General features: G+C 47.9%; 2 protein-coding genes across 2 annotated transcripts in view; both read right to left on the reverse strand.

Annotated features, from left to right (window-relative positions):
• BCL2 (BCL2 apoptosis regulator) overlaps positions 1-23113 on the reverse strand; it is a gene marked incomplete at both ends in the record, with an annotated part of 179201 nt that overhangs the window by 19605 nt on the left and 136483 nt on the right. The window lies entirely within an intron of this gene.
• Positions 16682-17464, reverse strand: LOC307062080 (tetraspanin-6-like; the record flags this gene model as incomplete). Its single annotated transcript, XM_079717572.1, is given in 2 exon segments — positions 16682-17167; positions 17170-17464. Coding segments are annotated over 2 exon segments (735 nt in total). The 3' UTR covers positions 16682-16727.

Genomic DNA, 23113 nt, shown 5'->3' on the forward strand with positions numbered 1-23113 from the left:
GGGCACACTGCAGTTGATAAAATTCTTCCATATCTATCAACTGGTTTGATCCTCCCAACAAGCCATAGATAAATCATGACTCTTGTCACCCTCACTTTACAGATGACCAAGAATAGGTAAGTGTTCCAAGGACACATAGTTAACTGATGGCAGAACCAGGACTTGGACCCAGAATCCTGACATAAAGCATCTCGCCCTTCCACTCTCTCACACGGCGCCCCTGAACGAAGTTACGACTCCCAGCTAAACGCGCTTGCAAAGAGCCAAGATGTCCCAAGTTGAATACAGCCATGACTTGCTTATTTATAACATCTCTGTCTCTTCGAAAAAGTAAAAATTATGAGGAAAACAGATCAAGCTCATTTATAACATAAATGTTGGCTGACATTAGGGGCCTTTGACTTGTTTCTAAGTTGCTTCTCTAACCCAGCGCGATTTAATTCAGCACCCTCAACCCATATTAAGAGAAATTGGAATCATTCATATATTCAGAGGGAGAGTCCAAATAATACTGCAATAACACAGCCTTCCTTTAAAAGACTTTTCTTGATGGAGTCTCTGATTTTCCTTTCAGGCATGAAAAATAACACTGTTATTATAGCGGCCTGGCCGAGGGTTAGCAGTGAGGAAGGAAGGAGACGGCACACATAATATTGATTTCTAACCCTTTATCTAATTATTGGTTGGAATCAAATTCAGTGTTTAACGCTGTGGCTCGCTACAGTAAGGGTTCTCCTGACATAAGTCTTTTAGATTTGAGGAAATAAGTTTCCTTTGTCCAGATGTGATTTTTCCCCACTTTGCTTGAGTCAGCCTGAAAATGGAAGACGTGGAGAGCTGGAAGAAAGATTCCTAAGGGTTCTTTCTCTCCTTTTCAAGAGTGGATTCCACAGAAAGCCCTCCGCTCCCACCTTCTAGCCATAGTGGTGGGTCTAGGAGGGCCCAAAGAAAAACAGAAAAGTCACTTTTCTGTCCATTGCACATTGTGATGATTTTTCTTCTTTTATTGCTGTGTATATCTGCTCTTTTTTCCCTTCCTTTATCCCTCTTAATTTGCCATCCTCCCACTCTCTCTTAGCATTTGTCTTTGCTCCCATCTATCTTCTCTCAAGGCATAGTCTCCCTGTGCTGTGAAACTATCATTCCTGAGCCCTTCCTGAACTCCCACAGCCTGGCACAAATTCTAGAACCAGACTCTGCTCAGCCTTCTAGTGAGCTGTTTCAGGCTAATACACCAACAGTCTCCATGTAGGGATAAAGAGGTAGATTTAGATGGGGAGTCCTAAAAACGCTGAAGCTTAGTGAACAATGTTTTGGAGAACTTCTGGCAGTAAACGTTCTAGGAATGTTGGAATCTGGCATAACATTTACTGCTTAGGAAGGAGTTATCCAGACTGCGAGAATGGAGATGAATTCTCCAACCTCCACTGGGCGACTCCTGTCATATTCTTCCAATCTGACAGGCAACACTCTTCAAAGAGTCCTACGCCATATGTCCACCGAGAAGGCAAACGGGCCTCTTTCATCCTGACTACACAGAGCTCTCATGGTAGCTTCAATAAACTACTTGAGAAGTCATCTGGGTTTCCTCTTCTGTAAAGCAATAAGGGACATTCCCTGCTTCGCTTTCACCTCTCTCATTGCTCAAAGGGAATTTTCCCCCTTCTTGTGCTTTTTCTGTAAATTAGCCTAAGAGACGGGTCAAATTAACCTGTTCAGACTTTCCACCAAAATTCCCTTCCCCACAGTGACGGTGTCTGTAGTGACCCTAAGCTACTTCCCCCCGTGGCTCATCCCCTCCCACCACACCAAGCCACCCCCTGCCAGACTAACCGTCTGTCCTGCATTATTTACTAGGCATCAGCTCTGTGACTAGCACGACCTCAATTCTGGGGTGGCCTCAAGAGACAATCGCCAGTCCTCTCGCTCTAGTTGGAGTCCAGTTTCTGTGGGAAGCCAAGAGGGAGTGACACAAGAAGCAAGGCCCTAGGTGGCAGAGGAGATGGCACAGACACATGGGCCTTGAGCAGGGTTCCCAGAAAGATGGAACAGGGTGCACAGTTCATGCAGGCAAGGTGGCCGGTAGTGAGTGAGGGGCCAGGGTGAGAGTGACCAAGAGAGCACAAGCTTGAGGGGGAGGGGACACGTGTGCATGAGGAACGCCTGGCTGCATGGCTCTGCAAACAAAATCTCATGGAAAAGATCACTGAAATGAACGTTGGAGCCTAATTCCATTTCTGTAGGCCCAACCCAATTTCTCATCCTTCCCAGCCATGTGGATACGTGCTCATTTCCTTGGCAGCCTCAGCTAAAGCTCTTAATGTGATTTGAGTGCCTTAGAGATTAGCATGATTATAAATATCAATGTTCACACACAAGCAAGTTGAAACCAAATGCCCCTCAAACGCTGGCTCTCTGTGATATGAAGGCTTTCAGTGGTGCCTTGAGCCCTTGGATGAACGAGCTAGAAAACAGAGTAAAATAGGCCCATTGGTGAATTCTCAAGGCCAGGCTCCTACACAGAAAGGAGGAGGCTCAGTAGCTGTTCCCCACGGATGAAATCTACAGCAGCTGGCCGCACAGCTTCGGACAACAATCTGAGAAATACGAATTCAGAACTTCAAGTAGGGGCTTGGGTGGGGGAGATAGACTGATCAAAACAGATGGTCTTGACTCCACAGCCAACCTGCAAAACATCCCCTTTATGTTCTAACTGCTTTGTAGAGCTTAGGGGAGACTCACGAACGAATAGTTATAAATAGCCATCAAGGACTTTGTTTATCTAACTAAGAGAAAACAGTGTTCAAGATTTTAAAAACATGCATTTGACACCAAAGCGATGTAACGGCCATGGGTGCAGGAACAGCACACCAGGCTGAGCCTGCTGTTTTGATGTGGTCACTATTTGCTAAACAGAGCTGCCACTTGGCAACACTTTGTGTGCCCAAGTCTAGGTATTTGAAAATTTAAAAACATACCTCTTTCAAGAAATTATAAAATTACAGATTTTGTCATTAATTTGTCAAAACCTTCCCCAAAGTTAGTCCAAAAGCCTGAGATTTTACTGTCAAGTCACGGGAAGGCAGAAGGGATTATGATGACCGAATCTCTTCTTTAATCTCCTAGCATTTGTGTATCAGCTTTTGTCAACCTAACCGAGCAACTTATCTACAAAGCGCCACTCCTAAACGTTCTTACTGTTAAATAATAAAGTGCAGAAAGCATTCCTGGGAGGCAAAAAGATAATAACCGCTCACGTGCCTACTGTCAGCACCTGCTTTCTTATTGGAAGATATAATTATGTGGGTTTGGTGAAACTGTAGGATACCCATTGTATCAGGATGGTGGATAGTCAGGTGGTAATGCCTCATCATGTCTTCAATTTTGGTATTTTCTACCTACGTATCTGACCATGGCTCCTTCAGCAGTGGATACAGGAGGCTAGCGTACCCATAGAGCCTCAGCTCAGAACTGGCATCCAATTTGCTCGCGTGAAGAGCCGCACTGCCTGCCACTCTCTGTCACCTGAAAAACGATTTCACTTGGCCTCTGATTCTGCCACTCCACTTCCGCCCCTCCAGAAGGCAGCTTGATGGAGGGGATGGGGCACAAACATTAGAATAAGACAGAACTGGGCTGGAACCTCAACTCGGCACATTCCTGGCTATGTCAATGAGTTGGATGAGTTCATTGTTCTCCTTTTTTTCCCTGGAATGCTTAAATCTAAGTCGGTAGGTGAGGTCTTCAACATCTCTGAGCCTCCATGTCTTAGTTCATAAAATACAGAAAATAGTTCTAGAGTTGTCATTAGCATAAATGACATCCGTGAGGCGTGCAGCGCAGGGACTGCGCTGTCATTGTGATTCCCTTCCACTCCTCTCATCTTTCCATTTAACTGTCAGAGATCTCAATTTCCCCTTCCTTTCTGGGAGGTGAAAGGAAATGCAAATATGAAAATAGCAGTGTGAAACGCTTGAAGCTGGTAAAGTTCTTTTTGCAGGATTTGTAGTTTTTGATTTGAGGATCTTACTTACATCATTCGTCAAGGAAAGTTCTTGAAAAAACTCAAACCAGACTCCATACTTTTGAGCTATCAGATGCAAGCCTGGAAGAGTTCTGGAGGCAGCAGAAGCTATTCCTTCACAACCTCGGTGCAGAAGGGCCAGCCTGTCCTCATCAGGAAGGGATTGCCAACCCAAGAGAAAGAACCTCTGACCTTGTACTAAGCCATGAGGTCCCCATCTGGAATATTCTATGAGAGCCGGCTACTTCAAAAAGCCAATGGCAGGTCCAGAGGGAGAGGGACAGCTGACACAGTCAAGGGGAGAAGAACCTTCCATGAGACAATAATATTTAAAAATCAGGTATGGCCCTGGAAAGGGGAAGCCTGAATGCAGATGCTGGAGATGTGCATGAACGCTTAATGGTGCACAGTAAAGATGAAAATCACTTATTCATCACATACCTGAACCTTCCGACTCTGGGCTGTGGGAGTTTAGGGACAAAGTTTAGTTTATGGACAAAGATAATGCAATGCTATTCCACACACATTTATGGAAATGGCTGCATACCTCCCCAAGGAGTAGAGACCTCACACCCTTCCTGACTTCAGCTACAACCTTGCTAAGGGGCTTTTAGGCGGTTGCTTCCCAAATCTCTTAAGGAGCCTTCAACCCTAATTTAGAATCAAATATATCCACATGTAACTCAGGTACTTCAAACTCAACACACCCCAAAGGGAGCTCATTCAGCTTTCCCCAAGTCTGTCTCTAGAAGCCCGGTCAGCTCCCCTGATAGCCTACCACCCAGCTGCCCACCCGGACGTGAGCCTCAGCTTCTCCCTCTTCCCTCCCCACCCACACGCCACCACTGCCACCTCTGCCGTGTGGATGGCTCCTCTTTCTAGCCCCACTGCCGCCAGATCCCTCAGCCCCACTGCATCGCTCCCGATCTCCCCGCCTCCCCGTGTCCCCTCCAGCCTGCCCTTGGCACTGCTTCCGGGGGCTTCCTCGTAAACGACAGAGCCCTTGCGACCTTCTCTCTCATTCCAGTGCCCCGAGCGCTTTCCCATTGGCCACGGGGTGAACGGGCTCTGACCTATGCCTCCAGACCCACCCCTCCTCATGCCCACCTCCTGCCTTCACTTCCCTGTGCTACTGGCAGCATCAGCCTGAAACCTCATACCTCCGGCTGACCCCGGCTCACACCACATCCTGGTGTCTCTCAAGACTCTGCCGAAACACCCCCTCTTCTGTGAAGCCTTTCTTGACCAAGCCCCAGCACCTCCCCAGCACACCCACTTATCCTGCCCATCTCTGCCCGCTCTTGAGCTCTCCACTACGCGTTCTCTCCTCGACGGCAGGGCCTGCGTCATCTCCATCATCTTTGTCCTCCAGGTTCTAACGGTGCCTGGCACCGCGGGTAAAAGCTGAGTAAGCATTTGTGGGATGAATACGTAAATAAATTGAAATCAAGATGATTTCAACAACACAATCCCAAAGGATGGTGCCGTGCTCAAGGAAGACGGACTCATGACACATTGTAAGAGCCTCAGGGCGGTTTGGAGTTGAAACAGCAGCCTAGTGTGTGGTAGAGTCTAGAGTCTTGAGACGGATTTCCGAGTCTGCTACGTCATAGCTTTAAGACCTTGGCTGAGATGGCTAATCCCTTTGAGCCTCAGTTTATTCATCTATAAAAAATGAGGGGATGGCAGCATCGGCTGCAAGGGCTGGGGTGAGAATGCCGGGAGATAACATTCACCAAGGGTCCCTCGGAGGGGGGCGCCGTGGGCAGGAGGCAGACGTCAGCGCCCGCTCCACGCATCAACACAACTGAGCGCAGACCCTGAGGTCTGTGGGGAAACAGCGGGGGGCAGAGCATAGCTCCTGCCTCAAGGGGCGGATGCGCACCTTGAAGAGGCACAATATCCTCGCTGGAAAGGCTGAGAAGCCATACTGCGAGTCGATACTATCAGATGTGTCACGAAGCCCACAACGGCCCCGAGCCAGGTTGGCCTGGGCTGCGCGATGCACGGAGTGGGGAGGGACGTCTGGGGGGGCGGTGCTGAGGGTGAAGAGAGGCGCCTGTGGAAGAGGAGGGTCTCAGAGACCCAAGCTGCTGGGATGGAAGCCTCAGGGCGCCCTGGAGGCCAGGGGAGGGGCTGGCTCGGAGACTGGGGTTGTGGCTGGTGGGCTCTGTCTGCTGCTGTCTGCTGCCCCCTGTTGGTGTGGAGAGGGAAGGGCAAGCCGGTGAGAGGGGCGGGAAGAAACGGGGGCAGGCCGTGGGGGTGGGGAAGAGAGCAGGGCGTGTCAGGGTCCGCTGCGCCCTCTCCTTTCCGTCCCCGTCCCCGGAGTGCCTGTCACAGCCTCGCATCTTCTGCCCTCCCTCCCCCCGCCCCACTTTCTCTTTGCAGGTCGGAGGTTCGTCACCTGGGTCTCCCAGGACCCTGGTGTGGACCACTGGTGTGACCGAGGAAGGTGCATTTAGCATTCTTGGGCCTCCTGGTCTCACTGCTCGTCTTGCCTGAGGGTATTCCCCAAGTAAGACCAGAAGCCCTTTTGGCCCTGAATGCCCCAGTTAATATTCATGAAGTTGGTTGAGGGGAAAAAAAAGAAAAAAGGCTGAGGGGGCTGAAGACGGAGGCGGGGGGCCCACAAAGAGGTGAAGGAAGCAAGAGCTAACACCAGGCCCCGCCGGCAGCACAGAGGGATTGTCCCTTGTGGGGAAAATTGCAAATGACTCTTCCCATTCACCTCAGCCCAGTGTTTTCAGTTTATCGAATATGACTGGGCTTCGGGGCTTAGACCATCCCACATATGTCCTTGCTGGGAGAGGGCATCGTGGGATGCTCAGCAGAGCCCCTGGCCTCCACCCACTAGACTCCAGTGGAAACCCCTGCCTAGTTGGGACACCAGAAACATCTCCAGACCTTGCCACTGTGCCCTGGCTCACGAAGCCCTGCCTTAGAGCACTGGGAGGTGGTACCCAGATGCCCAGAGCTGTGCTTCCCCCTGCATCTCGCCCTGACCTGAGTGCTGCAAGGATGCTACACGTCCACCTACCCGTCAGAAACAGAAACAAGGCCAGGGAATCCCTTGCCAGGTCCTGATTTGGGGGGCCCCTCTCCTGTTCTGCTCAGGACCTGCAAATCAGTGGACTCCATAACCCTAAGGGGCTCTGCACCCAGCGTGCTGGTCTCCCGATTTCTTGGGTGACCAGAGATGCGGGTCAAAGCGTTTGCCCAGAGGCAGCTCCCTCTGGGCTGGAGGAATCCCACCTGGGCTTATACGTCATATGTCATCAAAATACCGTGAAGACAATGCTATGTGGTCTCTATCAGAAGATCGAAAAAAAAGAAGAGCAAGAGCTTCCCTGGTGGCGCAGTGGTTGAGAATCTGCCTGCTAATGCAGGGGACACGTGTTCGAGCCCTGGTCTGGGAAGATCCCACGTGCCGCGGAGCAACTGGGCCCGTGAGCCACAACTACTAAGCCTGTGCGTCTGGAGCCTGGGCTCCGTAACAAGAGAGGCCGCGATAGTGAGAGGCCCGCGCACCGCGATGAAGAGTGGCCCCCGCTTGCCACAACTAGAGAAAGCCCTCACACAGAAATGAAGACCCAACACAGCAAAAATAAAATAAATTAATAAACTCCAACCCCCAACATCTTCTTTAAAAAAAATAAAGAAGAAGAGCAAGAGGCAGGTCCGGCTTCTGACTCAGGGCGGCTCGGCCCTCCTCGAATACCGAGACGCGCCGGGGCCCACCGTGGCCATCGGAGGTTGTCCAGGCCAAGTACGCACTGTTTATTGACAGAGAGACAAAGAGGCACCTGCCCGGTTTCAGGGTGACCGGGGAGTTTCCAATCTGGATATGAGAAAACTTTTACACTCTACCAAACATTCTTTTTTCTTTTTTTCAAAAGCCAAAATTAGAAAGAAAACAAACATATTCAGGGCTCAACGTAGCAGGAAAAAGAAACTCAGAAGTCAAGACATTTCATAAGAAAAGCTCCGACTGGGTCTAAACTCACCTGGCCTAGAGTCTAGGGTTCCTGTGATTGGGGTGGGAACAGGCTGTGGCCCCCAGAGGCCTGGGAAGCTAGTTGTCCCCAGACAAGTGCCCAGGTAGGAGGTGCCCCCTGGTTCCCACGCTGCAGGAGTGGACGGGAAGGATGCTGGGGGAGTGAGAAAGGCAGACGGTTCCTGGAGGCGTATTTTTCTTGTCTAGCCTAGCGGTGCCTTGAGGTGCGATTAATAAGTAACTGCCAAGAGCAACTCAACAGCGAAGGCACCGAGCCACTGCCCCCCTCTGCCAACGCAGAGATAACCCAGTGCTGTTTACCTGGCCGCCCAGTGACCCGGCCCTAGCAGGCATCTCGCTAATTAGCATAGTCCCTCTAGCCCGGCCTTGGGACTGGCTGTCACAGGCTCTCCCACATTCCAGGCCTCAGTCTGTGCCGGGCCCTCCGAGCCCCCCAGGCAGCCTGCCAGCTGGTCCCCAAAGCTGCGGTGAGATCTGCCTTCCTCCGGGGGCCCTTCCACCTGCGGTCACATCGGACATAACCCTGTCCCAGCCCCAGGATCCAAGACCTACTACATCCATCTTCAAGAAGGCATCCTCTGAAGCAGTGTGGGAAAAAAGCTTTTTTGCTTGAGAATCACCTTGTATTGTACTGACTTGAAAACAGGTCGGTCAGCTTCCATTCAGCCAGGGTGTAACTGGAACTGAAGGGTATCCATTAACACACAAAATGCCAGGAGTATTTTATACCATTCAGGCATTGGTGAGTCATTAGTGCACGTTCATCAGTTTATAAAAGAGACTGGAGAAATTAATTAGTTAAAATTATGTGACTATCGATTTATACTCACGTTATCTACTTAAAAAAAAACCAGTATCTCGGTCGGGCTCCTTTTCTCCCAAGCAGTGAAAATCAAGTTATCCTCTCTACCGCCTTCTCCAGCCTCTGCTCCAAAGAGAGCTGGGATCAGGCTTCTTAAGCAAACCAGAGGTAGGGCCGAGCAAGTGATTTTCACCAAAATTGCAAAAACACAACTGAAAGAGAACTATTCTTAAGAAAGACTCATGTACCATAAAAGGGGAATTTCCAGAAGCCTCTGATATTAGCAATTTGCTCGTCCATTCCCTTCCTCTCTAGTTTCAAGATGAGATGATGACAGAAAGACTGACTTGTCAGAAAAAAAAAAAAAAACACATGAAACTCCGTATACAAACGTGTAAACGGTCACAGTTTACACTTGCGGGAATTTCCACACCTGTTCTTCTGAGCGGCCATGAGCAGGAGGAAAGAGGGAGAGAAAGGAAAGGTCGGCCCCCATTCACCCTCATTCAGACAGAATCATGAACCCTGTTTTCTTACTTTAAAATAAATAGTACTATGTACTGAGCACATGATTTATTTTTCTTATGGGGCAAAAGTAGTTTTTCCAAAGTAAAAGTTCTGAAATGGATTTTTTTTTTTTTTTTTTTTTAGAAACAGACATAGCTGGGAATTTTCTGAAAACTAGTGCAAGTAGGGATGTTTCTCCTTTCACTTTCCATTTTTACATATGCATTTAAGGCCAACATGCACTGGCTAATTTCAGTAGAATGTTCCAGAGCAAGGGGAAGCATGGCATCTCAGGGGATGGGTGGACATTTATTGGGCATTCACTTTTTATAGGGCCTGGGGTATCTGGGAGTAGGGGGACTCATATTCAGGAAATAGAAAAAAAAATCCAATTAAACAGGGAAATAAGCCAAACAAAAATGGACATCAAGATAAAACACCACATATGAACACACAGACGCAGGCACAGAACCAGCTGTAGTTTCTACAAGCTGGGCTGAATCTGCTCACCGTGCAAAGATTTCCCGGACGGCGGTAGGGAGGGTGGGGGGACTGCCCACGAATATTTCTTCGTTTCTACCGGCTGACTCTTAACGTTTCTAAATCCCTTGAATGGAGTCACTCTTAGTTTTTTCCCAAGCTCAAGCCACTTTATTATTTTAAAAATGTTCACGGGGGTTTAACTTACAGCAAAATGAACACTCTGTGTGTGTGTACAGTGTGATGAATTTTGACAAAAGCAAATACCCCTGGAACCCACTCCCCTCTCAAGATATGGAGCCTCTTCCGTCCTTCCAGAAGGATCCCTCGAAGCCACTTTGTTTTAAAATTATTTGCATCTGAATGTTTTAGCGTGGAGACTATCAGAGCCAAATGTGTGGGAAGCAAGCCTCACCATCCATCATCTACTGCAAACACAGGTTGTGAAGGTTCCGAAGATGCTGCTTGAGCCTGCACAGACACGTCTGCAGGGATGGGAGCTTGTAGTAAATGCCAAGGGGCTTTTCAGGGACAAGCACGTGGGCCCCTCTCAGCAGCCCAGCTGGCAACTTGACCGTGCACCTAAGACCCAGTGGGTTTCTTTTCTGGTTTTGTTCTTTAGGCATCAGGGTTTACATGTTTAGAAAGAGGGAAGTTGAGGCGGGATAGTCAAATCGACCATATTCTCAAAGGAGCACAGGCTCTCTGATGAGGAGGGTTCACCCCAGCTCAGAGCACTCCCTTCCAAAAGTCTAGTGCGACATCGAACGAGGAGTCCACATGACCAGGCCAATTAGAAATTGTCTTCACATGTCCTGTTTCCCAAATTTCCGAGGAGACCTGCAGGGAATGTCTGGCCCAGAGGCACACATTCAGGGTGAGCAGGGACAGTGGCTCCACTTTGCTGTGACGTCGCCCTCCTGGCAAGGCGGGGGCGGGGCTGGAGGGGAGAAACGAGGCCAAATGCGCGTCCTTTGGGTCCAGGGAACCAAACTCCTGGCAGAGGCGCCAGGAGCGGAAGACCGGATGGGGCAGGCGCCCGCACCTCTAGACTTCTGTTTTCTCAGGAAAGGTAGAGCTGCTTCACAGACGTCTGAACTGCACACCTTCAAAGCTAAAACAGAATGAAAAAAGTCCCGAAACATTATGTAGGAAGCAGTTTCTTTCTTTCTTTTTTTTTTTTCTGTTCATCACTTTTCCAAGATGGTGCCGCGAGGTAATCCTTTCTTAAATCTTCCAGCAATCAAAACAATGTGGTCACAGAAGTTTACAACTTTAAAACCTTTCAAAGGTCACCTCCCTGCCACACACCCTCTCACATTAAGAGCATAACGGATATTTTGAGTCACACATATTGTTCTTTGTTCAATTTGCATTGGGTGAAATCCCTCCTTTGGACCAATTTAGTAAGCCGTGCCTTGGCCTCCCTTGGTGATGGTTCTCTTGTCTTCTCTATTTTCGTGTGTCAAAAAAGTTTAGACTCCCAACAGGTAAAATGGAGGTGTAGCCTTTGTCATTTACGCTTTCTTTTTGCTCAGATGGTTTTTCCATCTTGCTGGGGATGGAATTCCTTCTCCTTCACGAGGAACTAAGCCCTTCAAGGCTCAGCTGAAGTTCAAGTGCTCCATGATGCTCTTGGACCTCCTCTCCTTGGCCCTTCCCTACCTGACCTTTCACTGAACTGACCTACTTCTCCATATTTCAGGCTCAGATGGCTTGGTCTCCACCACTAGACTGGGCTACTGAAGGCCTTAATTGAGAGTTCTCGTGCCAATTACAAAGAGAGATGGTGAGAGAAAGACTGTCTAAATGGGAAATTGATCCCAAGCACCCACTGCTCCAAGCGGGGGTTCCCACTGATGAATTGTCTCACCTCCAAATACAACACGCGGCAAAGAGCCCTCAGGCCCGGGACCCACTCTTCCCACCAGATGCACTGTGCACGCCAGCTGTCACAGGAGGCCTGAGTGCTTTATGAGGCTGCCTGCTCACTCCCCCGGCTTCGTGTGTAAGCCAACGGTGCTTGGCTTTTAGAAACATATTTCTTTCTCTATGAGTAATTTAAAAGTGACTCATGTTCAGCTTCACCAGCTGGTCCATGTGACCCGCAGTGCTGGTTGAGTGTATCTATAGATGTGTAAACCAAAGCAGTTCTTAGAACACAGATTTCCCCCCTCCCACGTGCTGTTTATTTCCCTCCACTTCACAGGGGCCGAGCGATGATGCAGACGAGCTGCCGGGGACCGCCTGCCCCTTACTCAAGCCTGGAATGGGCCCATGAGGAGGAACCAGAGCACAGCGTCCAACAAGAGAAAATAAAAGACCAGAGGAGGAAAGAGACAGGCAAACGGAGCTAATACATTTCTTTCGTATGAGCCGATGATCAAGGAGCTCTGAGAAGAACTCATAAAAATCTAATACAATGGGGATTCATCTAAACAAAAACTACTGTGTCTCTTTCTGTTCCAGTGGAGGTTCAGATGTAAAGAAGTAGAACTCGCACCCTCACCGCCTCCAAGCAGCCCACCACTTCATTTCCTAAAACAGAAAAACATTCCTGGGATGTGTTGTGGTTGGACTGGATAGCTCACATATATTAAAATGTTTTAATTTCCCCAGCTTGTCTTCACTCCTCTGCCGCCGGAGAACGCGCAGGGCCCAGCTTGGGGACACTGCTGCTGCAGGAAGGACGTCGGGTGACACAGCTGCCAAGCGCACCAGATAGTGGTTCCTACCTCCTTCTCACTTCCTTTTTTCTATTAAACCAAATGTAAAAACTCATTTGCCTGCTTTGTGAAGACCTCCATAGTCTGGCCTCTCTCACTTTATTTTCCGGCGCTGTCTATGTTAACTGTGCAACGTATCCGCGGCTACAGCCTGGGAGTGTCTTCACTGCTTCTCCAATGAGCTGAATCGGTCCCACCCCAGAGCCTCACCCACTCCCTCCGACCTCCCAACACCCTTCATCAGCACCCTCCATCTCTCCCGCCCCATGGCACCTTGTTACCTCCATCACCCGAGTCTTCACCCAGTCCTCAAGCTCAGCTCATCCCACCTGAAAACCTTCCACGGAGCCTGGCTGGACCATTCCAGCTGTCTTAGCATCTACGTCTCCTGAACTCCTCCCATATTTCATTTTGTCTGCTCTCCAGTTTTATTTTGCTACTTGATATACGGCAGTCATGCTTCTCCAGTTGGACTGCAAACTCTTTGGGGAGGGGAATCACGTATCTTATTCCCATTTATCCCCACAGCACCGAGCCCCACAGCAGTGGGCAACGTGAACTTCCCAGTTAGAAGAACTATTTTGTTTTTGCCAAAAAGGTGTTGTATGCAAGGTCTTACCAAACTTTTAGTTCTCTGTTCAGTGTGACTGCATGCCAGGTGAAAGAGAAGCTTTACTATTCATCCTAGTTGGAGGCTATGTGGAGAGGAATAAATATTTTGTTGAATTTTCAACAAAATGACAAACATGGGCAGTCACAGGCATTTACTGAGCACTGCGTTCAAGCGTGGGTTTAAGCATTTGACAAACATCAGTTCGTCTGAACCTCACACTGTATGCAGTAGGTACTGTTATTAACCCCACTTCTCACAGGAGGAGACTGAGGCAGAATAGGCAACTTGTCCAAAACCACATGGTTAGAAAGTGTTGGATTCAAGCTCAGCTCATGTGGCTCCAGGCTGTGCCCTTAGGTGCTATGCTGTACTCCTATTAACAGGTGCGTTTTAGGTATCCAGCTTCCACAGGGCCATCCTGTCCCAGTCAGGTATACTAAAAACTGTCATCACTCAAGTCCAACGTAAACAGAGCTGATGACTAAATGTCATCTTGCACGGAAACTTCAAAAAGAAGTGTGGCTATGTGGGAGCTAAATAAACAGCACCTTTAAAGTGAAGGGTATAAAATCTGCCAGTCCAACCCGGGGGCCCTGCAGAATAGCACTGGCCATGCTCAGCAGAAATTCCAGGTTCAAACCTCTGGGCAACCTTGAGGTAGAATCCCTTTCAGACCAATGTTACTATACACCCAACAGCATCTTCCCTAATCCTTAATTTCTCAACATAAAGAAACTTAATACAATCTAAATCATAGCTGCAGTTAGATCTGTTTACTATATTTTAAATATGATCTTGCAGACCCACATACGGCATTCTTGAAAACATCAGATTAGGTACAAGAAGAAAAACCTCATCCTGGTGGTCAAATCATAGCAGGAAATGATGCCACCAGCAATTATTCATATATTAGCAGTTGCTTAAGTACCATAAGGCTTTTAGGGGAAAAGATTGTGAGCCAGTGGTTGGAAATGAAGCCGCATTATTAATGCAGTCAAGCTATTCAGCTGGATTCAATAAAATAAAAAGCCCTGCCCAGACCAGTGTCTGTAGTAGAAGATGCTAAGAGCTATTTTTTAAAAATCTGGTTTTATTGAATCCAGGCTTTATACACAGCATTCCTTCTTCCCGAATGGCTGAAGAATCATCCCATGCATTTTAAGCCATTTGAGAGGAAATGGACTTAAGCTGTGTCAGGAAAGCACAGTTAGATTTAAGGAGAGAACTTCATAATATTCAAGGTGATAGAAACCTTGGTAGCCGCTGGATATGCTGTCAAAACAGGCTGTGAAATCCTCTTTTATCAACTCAGTTCAGGTTAAAAACCATTCCTGGGGGCTTCCCTGGTGGCGCAGTGGTTGAGAGTCCGCCTGCCGATGCCTGGGACACGGGTTCGTGCCCCGGTCCGGGAGGATCCCACATGCCGCGGAGCGGCTGGGCCCGAGAGCCGTGGCCGCTGAGCCTGCGCGTCCGGAGCCTGTGCTCCGCAACGGGAGAGGCCACAGCGGTGAGAGGCCCGCGTACCGCAAAACAAACAAACAAACAAAAAACATTCCTGGGAGCCTACTATGTGCCAGGCCCCTTGTAGGCCCTGCAAGGCCCTGAGCATCCCAAGATGAACAAACTCTAAGCCCTGCTCATGAGGAAGTTACAATCCAGGGGAGAAGACAGGAGTTCGGGGCTGACCAGCACTGGGAGACGTCGTCTCGTTGGGATGAATGTATTTGGTATAACTCCGTCTGTCCCTCTCCCTGGACTTGCCGCTGTCACTTTTTATGTCTCTGGCTCTATATTCATTGTTTTGGGACAGTTTCGTCCCCATCTTCCAGGCCCCAAGCCTCAGACCTCCCGGGTCTGGGTAGCCCACAGGGCACCATCTGTGTTTATCCCGCCAACCACAGCCTCGGCCAGCTGCTACCCCTGCCTCTACTGCCCTGCTCAGTGGCCCTGTTCACACTGGCCAGTAATGCTGGGAGACCTTTCTGATCCCAGATCTCTCTCATCCTTGTGGGCTGTACACCTGAAAAGAAACCACGGGAATAATTTACTCCTTGGGTGAAGGCATCAGGCCCAGGTGTTTCACATTCACCTGCTCGACAAACATTTACTGAATGCCAAGAGCCAGGTACCGATGGGGAGAAAAGAAAGATTGGGTAAGACTCTGTCCTCGAGGACCTTTGGATCTAATAAAGGAGTAAAAAAGACCTCAGCCCAGGGGAAAGTGCAAATAACAAACTATAAGACAAGGTTAAAAAATAGAGATAGGGCTTCCCTGGTGGCGCAGTGGTTGAGAGTCCGCCTGCCAATGCAGGGGACACGGGTTCGTGCCCCGGTCCGGGAAAATCCCACATGCCGCGGAGCGGCTAGGCCCGTGAGCCATGGCCGCTGAGCCTGCGCGTCCGGAGCCTGTGCTCCGCAACAGGAGAGGCCACAACAGTGAGAGGCGCGCGTATCGAAAAAAAAAAAAAAAAAAAAAAAATAGAGATGACTGCCTGGGAAGGTCTAATTGGACCAGTTATCGTCAAAAACCAATGCCCCAAATGAGCAGAGTTCTTGTACCAGATCTCCTGCCAAGCTATGCTCTCTACCTTAGAGCAAGCCCGTTGCCTTTTTGTTAAACCATGGGGCTTAATCCCGTATCAGTTATGGTCAGGGTTGCAGGCCCACAAGACACAAAGCCTGGCCCCCGGGTGTGAGAAAGCTGCTGGCTGCCCTCCCCAGAAGGGACCATGGGGGTGACAGCCTCTCAGGGCTTTACAGACTGCCCAGTATGATGCCCCAGACAGACAGTCACTGGGACAGAGGGACCTAAGGGGGTGCTAAGGAGAGGAGAGACGGCTCCAAGGGAAGGAGAAGGATACTCTGCAGAGCAGGAGAAACTTGGCCAACCAAACCTTGGATTGAGCCTTGAACGATGAGAGGGTTTGGATTTGGGGAAAAGGAAGGAGAGTCACCCAGATTAGCAGCTAGGAGCCCTGGTGGGGGGGAGGGATCATACATGCGTATCCTTGACTGGCTCGGCGACACGATCTCGGGCATATAGGGTCACAGTGATGTCCCCACCATCACACTGTCACTTCCCATTCTCCTAGACACCCCACCCCCCAAGTCATGCCACACTCTCGGCCCTGATTCCTCCTCAGTTCCCTTCATGTTCCAATGGTACTGATGATGTCCCTCACCAGGTCACAGGACTTCCCAGCAAACCTGAACTTCCAGCTGATCTTTGCTTCATTTCCCTCAACTTCCCACGATGGCATTGGAGCTGGTCCTTTCACTCCCATGCCTTTTTTTTTTTTTGCTTCATTTACAATTTACTAAGCTCTTGCAGTGTTTCAGAGTGATATGGGGATTTCAACTATCTAACATGAATGGGACAAAAGGTGGACTTCGAACATATCAAGCAAATGTCTTGATCGAATCAGACTACTGGTATAGTTTTTCAATCTATCTGTAAGAAATGTTGGTCTTCCATCCAGGCGATCTTGTAATTCACACGGTTGGGGGTGGGGATGATACTATCCTTAAAGTTGGAGAGGAATAGGCCCGTATTATGCTGGTTACACTATCTCATACTGGTTATTTGTTATGGCGCGAGAGAGGCAGTAGGCTAGAAAGATTCCAATCAGCTGGAAGCAAGCAACTCCAGAAGAAATTCCCGCAACAACTCCCATTTCTGACTCTATAATGGTCCTCACCTTTATAAAACAACCTTCATTGTTTACTTTATCTGCATCTCTCTGAGGAGAACAACCTTCAAGTTTACAGCAGCTCTTGGGAAATCCTTTTTCTGAGTAATAATTAGTAACCTTCCAATCTCTATAGTCGGTGACACCACAACAATGCAACGTATTTTGGATCTTGTCTACTGCATCGCTTCTATAATCTCCCGTAGCGTTATATTGTTTTAAAGCTTTCTCATAATTATTCTTAAAGCTGTTCTTAATCTCATGTCCGAAAACAAATCCTACGACGGCAGCGACCAGTTCAACCAAAAAATGAGAGTCAGAAACATTGCATACAGTTTTAGCATCCATGCAGACGCTCGGCAGGTAGCAAAACAGCCGAAGGTGCCCAAAAGAATAATGACGGTGCCAGTGCCAATGAGCACGAAGGGGACATTGGTGGCCTTTTCATTTAAAAGGGAGAAATAACTCTCTGGGCTCACCTTGCCCCAAATGCCAACAGCAAGAAGGATAACACCAGTGATCCAGAAGATGAATGTGTCGATCAAGAGGACGCTCTTGAAACAAGTGATGACCGGTTTGGTCTGCAGCCTCCGAGACGGGGACGCCATGACTAGCCTGAGACCCTGCCCCGCCGCGCCAGGCGATCGGAACAGAGTGAGTGAGGCGCGGAGCCCCCGGGTCTCCCCGGAAAGTGCCAAAAAGTTACTCTCTCCCATGCCTTTTGTCAGCCATCGTGTGTCAAAGGCAGAGTGTCAGAGAAAACAGAGCATACTCAACAACAGAAAACGCAGACAAAACTCAGTGGCTGAAGACCTTTGTAGAAGGTACTCTCACAGTCACTGGCCGAGAGGATACCTTACCCTTTGTCACACCAGCTCTCACTGGCTGAGACCATACAACAGAACTGTGGAAAACGTATAAATATATAAACAATGAGTTCTAATGAAATACATTTGGGAGGAAATTATTGCAGAGAGAAACATTATCATAAGGAATTGGTATTCCTTAGAAAGGTGTTAAATGGGGTTAAGTATTAACAAACCCTTCCAACACCGGGCAGATTATATATATAATCGTATTGACTTTGAGTGTGATAGCTAAGCGCTAACTGAGGGGAAGGAGGCCATCAGGTTAAGTTCGGGTAGGAAAACGTTGATATTATAGCGTTAGGAATGACGCACTCCTTAAAGGATAGAAGTTTATGTATCATATTGGTTGACCTACCTTCCTCCATCTCTTCTTCATTCGTTCGTTCGTTCGTTCCTTCCTTCCTCCCTCCCTCCCTCCCTTCCTTGGAGCTAGGCACTGGGCTAGATGCTGAGACTAACGAGAAGAATAAGATATGATCTCTGCCTTATAGGGCTCACATTCCAGCTAGGGAGACCAACAGCCACCCCGTTCTAGTGTTGCAACACCGTAAGGTGCTATGATAGAGGCATGTGGGAAATGCTTCAGGAGCATGACGGAAGGTGGCATCTGCTTTGAATGGGTTTCAGTGGACTCCCTGGCAAATAATTCTGTAATAAATATTTCTCTTATGTCTCACTGCTAGGGGTTTAGCTGTCCTTCACAATCACCTATTCCCACCCTTTCTCTTCTTCTGTCTCTCCCTGTCTCTCTTCCTTCTTCCATCATCTATTTATCTACCTCTCTCCACCCATCAACTATATCTACCTACCTACCCATCCATCCATCCATCCATCCATCCATCCATCCATCTATCACATTTTAAATCATGTAACTTTCTAAGATAGGCTCTTATCCTTGCTGCAGGGACAGCCTAGCTACCAAAGATCATTTTGCTAAAGTGAAAGTTGACAAAGGGAGTCTGGAGTTCCTTCTCCAGAGGTCTTTGAAAGGATTCTTCTCATCTGTCTGAAACGGTTAGATCGTCCTGCCTGAAGGCAGCCGGGCCGACTAGAGGGCATCTCAAGGGCTCCTCTGTGTCCTTGTTTCCTCTGTTTCCAAGAGCCCCTAAGTGTCCTTGGACCATGAGCAGCTGCTACCCTTTCAGCACTGGGCCCGGCTGCCCAGGCCAAAAGCTGAGCTGAGAAATGGCAGCCCTGGAGGGTCTGTTTCCATATTCTTAGAGGTCACTGTTGCAGCTGGCTGCTGTTCTAATAAAGACTGCCAACTCTGCATTAAGAGTCACACCTGGGTTACAATCATTCCTAGCTGACGTCAGGAGCCAAAAATCCATGAGATGCTTGGACTCAGCATCTTGTTATGTAGCTTGCATTTTCTAATGCCTTAAAGCTCCTGATCTGTTTCCAGTTGGAAGGAAATGGAGACTGCTCCATTCACTGGTAAATTAATTTGGCCTCTGTAGCATTAATTTCCACAGGTTCCCCCATCTTCTGTTAAGTATAAAGTCTTCCTGGGATAGCAGGGCTTTTTAGGTGGTCTGCATATCCATGGGAAAAGGAAAGGAAATCCGAGGGTGGTATCTAGAGACATTGTTAGCCAGTGGTTACTGAACTTTCTCGACTGCATCCAAAGCAAAGGGGCTGGTCACCCTCAACAGCTAAACATAAACAATGTGGCATCCTGCACACTGGCAGCCTCAGTGGGCTTGAGTCTTTATCTTGGGGTCTTAACTATCTTTGATAAGAACTGCTTATTGACCTAACAGTACTGAATCAACGGGTCTGATTCTGAGGCTCTGGTTTACTGTCTCGGAGGAACTCCAGCTCTTGATCCTTAAAGGCTGACAAGGGCTCCACAGGTCTCTAGGCAACGCAGACACCCAATAATGTCTAGTGATATGAGTTCCCCAATTGATTCCATGAGGGACTTCTTTGGAGTTGTCAAAAGGAACCGGGCCTGTTTTCTCAATTAAATGCAGACAAAGAGTTGCCTTTTCTTTTAGGGATAGATACCAATGGACATCATCAAAGTAATTTTAACCCTATTTAAAATTTGAGGGCTTCCCTGGTGGCGCAGTGGTTGATAGTCCGCCTGCCGATGCAGGGGACACGGGTTCGTGCCCCGGTCCAGGAAGATCCCACATGCCGTGGAGTGGCTGGGCCCGTGAGCCATGGCCGCTGAGCCTGCGCGTCCAGAGCCTGTGCTCCGCAATGGGAGAGGCCACAGCAGTGAGAGGCCCAAGTACCGCAAAAAAAAAAAAAAAAAAAAAAAAATTTGATCTTTTGGGGACAGCAAAGGTGACCTGTTTACATTCTTTTACATTTTTTGATGTCCTATTTGTGATTACAGTGATCAAACTCATATAATCAATAGCCAGATTATGAGTATAATCAGTGATCAGCACCTGAGAGGAAGCCTGACATGGTGGCTAAGAACATAACATGGGTTTCATCCTGGCTCAGCCACTTCCTACGGCATGATCTTGGGCAAGGTGCTAAATGCGTCTCTGGGCCTCAGTTACTTCATCTGTAAAGTGGGGATAATGACCGTACCTGCCTCATTAAGTTCTTGTGAAGATTAAATGACTCATTGTATGTAATATGCTTAAAGCGGTGCTGGCCCAGCACATGGTAAGTGCTGTATGTTAGCTAGTATTATATTAAGAATGAATCAATCATGGAGCTAATCAACACCTAGCAGACAGGGCAACATCTAAGAATCTGGATTTTAATTTAATTTAATTTATTTATTTTTTGGCCACACCGCAAGGCTTGTGGGATCTTTAGTTCCCCAACCAGGGGTCGAACCCCGGTCCCCGGTAGTGGAAGCATGGAGTCCTAACCACTGGACCGCCAGGGAATTCCCGTGAATCTGGATTTTAGATGAGATACAATAATACAGCAAAGAGCTTGGAACAGTGCCTGATGCATAGTAAGTGTGCAGTGTTAGCCATTTATACCCCGGGCAGCTGGGACCTACTTCTATTTTGATCTGCTGTTTTCGACCTTGTCTTATCCTTGCAGAGCTCTGTGGCACCACATTTTGCTTCCTCTCTGCCATCCGTGGTGTTCAGAAAAGGCCCAGCCCCCAGCCCCAGGTCAGGGGGAGTCCTGACTAACACGGTGAGGTGCAGAGTCACCGGCTGATACATGACCAGTAAGTTGGGTCCCATTTTGGAGTCCTTTTTCCCTGCTTCATTGTCCGTCTACACGTTTCCCCTCTCATCCTCTCTTTATACGTGAGTCTTCAAATCATGCGGCCGCCTGCACCCTCTGAAATCTTCATCCACTTGTACTTCTCTTTTGCACATAAGGAACCACAGGTACAAATGATAACATGAAAAGGGTGTGTGAAATCAACCAGGCTTGTCATCGAAGGTCACTGCGTTGCTGCTGGCAGTTGGCTGGGCATTGGTACAAAGAGAATTATACCAATCAGGTGCCTTCTTCCAAAAACTGAGAATCAGAAGACAACCCTTCATTAGGTATTCTTGGTAAATAGACTTTTTTGACAAGATTGGAAAAGGGTTAATTTATCTTTGAGATAATGTTAATAAAATATTACAAACTGAGTTTCTGTGGGATTTTCTCACTGCTATAATCGATGTTTTCTTCTACTGTGAACTCAAAGTGAACTTTTTTGTATAAGTCTAAAATCCATGTTTTTGCCTACGTATTCATAGCCATGTGTGATGTGGAGCTATTACCCTGCCACTGGTTTAATGTGTACTTTTCAAGTTTTAGTCCCCAAGTTGGACTAATGGGTTACAAAAACAACAACAAAAAAAAACCTTAATTTCAAAGATCTGGCCTTTTAACCTTTTGGGAAGTGAAAGGCTTTAAATAGCCCACCAATACATTTCACAGTGTCCATCGTGCAATTCTACAAGCACTGTGTGAATGAGACCAATTCACTGCCCCGGTTAGGGAGGTTAGGAGATCCTGATAAATTCAGATAAAGTGTAATGAAAATGCTTAGCAACTGGGGGCCCAGTAGGGTTCAGAAGGCTTGCAAAAGAAAAGCACTTATAATCATGAGATGAGAAGGGATGTTACTGACAACAGCCAACAGATTGATAACGTCATTTTTTCTTGTACAAGTCTAGTTAAGTGCATTCACAAAAGCACTACACAATGCCACGGGTAGAATGAAACTGGAGAACCTTCTGGAAGAGAGCTAGCCAAATATATATGATAAACATGCTTCAAGTTCTAGGAGATGGAGATAATATGTATAATGAATAGAACCGAGATTTCAACTCTGACCTGCAGTTGGGCTAAGGCATCCGAGGCACAGATTTTTCCACTGACCCCCCAAGATGAAGAGCACTGGGCTTCCTCAAGGTCTGTGCAGTTAAAAACCCAGCGAATGGGGCTTCCCTGGTGGCGCAGTGGTTGGGAGTCCGCCTGCCGATGCAGGGGACACGGGTTCGTGCCCCGGTCCGGGAAGATCCCACATGCCGTGGAGCGGCTGGGCCCGTGAGCCATGGCCGCTGAGCCTGCGCGTCCGGAGCCTGTGCTCCGCAACGGGAGAGGCCACCACAGTGAGAGGCCCGCGTACCGCAAACAACAACAACAACAAAAACCAGCGAATGAACGCAATCTGAATGAACACGTTCTGAAGCCAAGGGAGCACCTCCCTGGGTAATTACTAATTCATTCTTATTAGTCCTCGCTTATCTGTTTACGGAGCAGGAACAATGTGGACATTAAGGATGCTGCGACTGCTGGCCCTGAACAGCTGGTGAGATGGATCTTGCTTTTTAATCAAGAGATAATCATTTTCCCACCTAGGATCTCAGGGAGCCAAGGATCATGCTCTCAGGGTAAGGATCAAAGTTGAATGTGATGAATCCTAAACGATCAATCCTACCTGAAAATTTAAAAAGCCTCCTATGAGGTCATGAAGGCAGAAAAGTCTATCTTTACACACACGGGGCTCAACTGAGCATTCATTCCTCTTCTAGCTCATCTTTTTCCTCATTTACACCAGTATCAGCATTTCCACTGGCTCTGCACAGGATGTCTATAAATAGCACTTAAAAACTGGGGGAAAAAAAAACTGGGAAAAAAAAGGCAGTATATTGTCTAACTTGAAATTACCTTTCAAAGCTACATTAGCTTCAATGTAAAAGTTGGGCTCAATTGTTCTCTTTGTCTTATTCCTGGAAGAAATGAACACACCTAAGATGAAGAAAAATTCTGTTCTAGTGTATATACCTTATGGGCTCACTGTTAAAATGCACAAATGCCAGAAATACCAACTCTACCTGAACATTTTGGGTGTTATTTGTTTAAACATGTTTGTTTTCTTAGTTAAGCTAAAAATATTTCCCCCTGGTGTTTCTGAAGGGACATTTAGACTAAAATAAAAATAAAAATAAATGACAT

This window comes from Hyperoodon ampullatus (assembly GCF_949752795.1).
Source record: "Hyperoodon ampullatus genome assembly, chromosome: 13".
NCBI lineage: Eukaryota > Metazoa > Chordata > Mammalia > Artiodactyla > Ziphiidae > Hyperoodon > Hyperoodon ampullatus.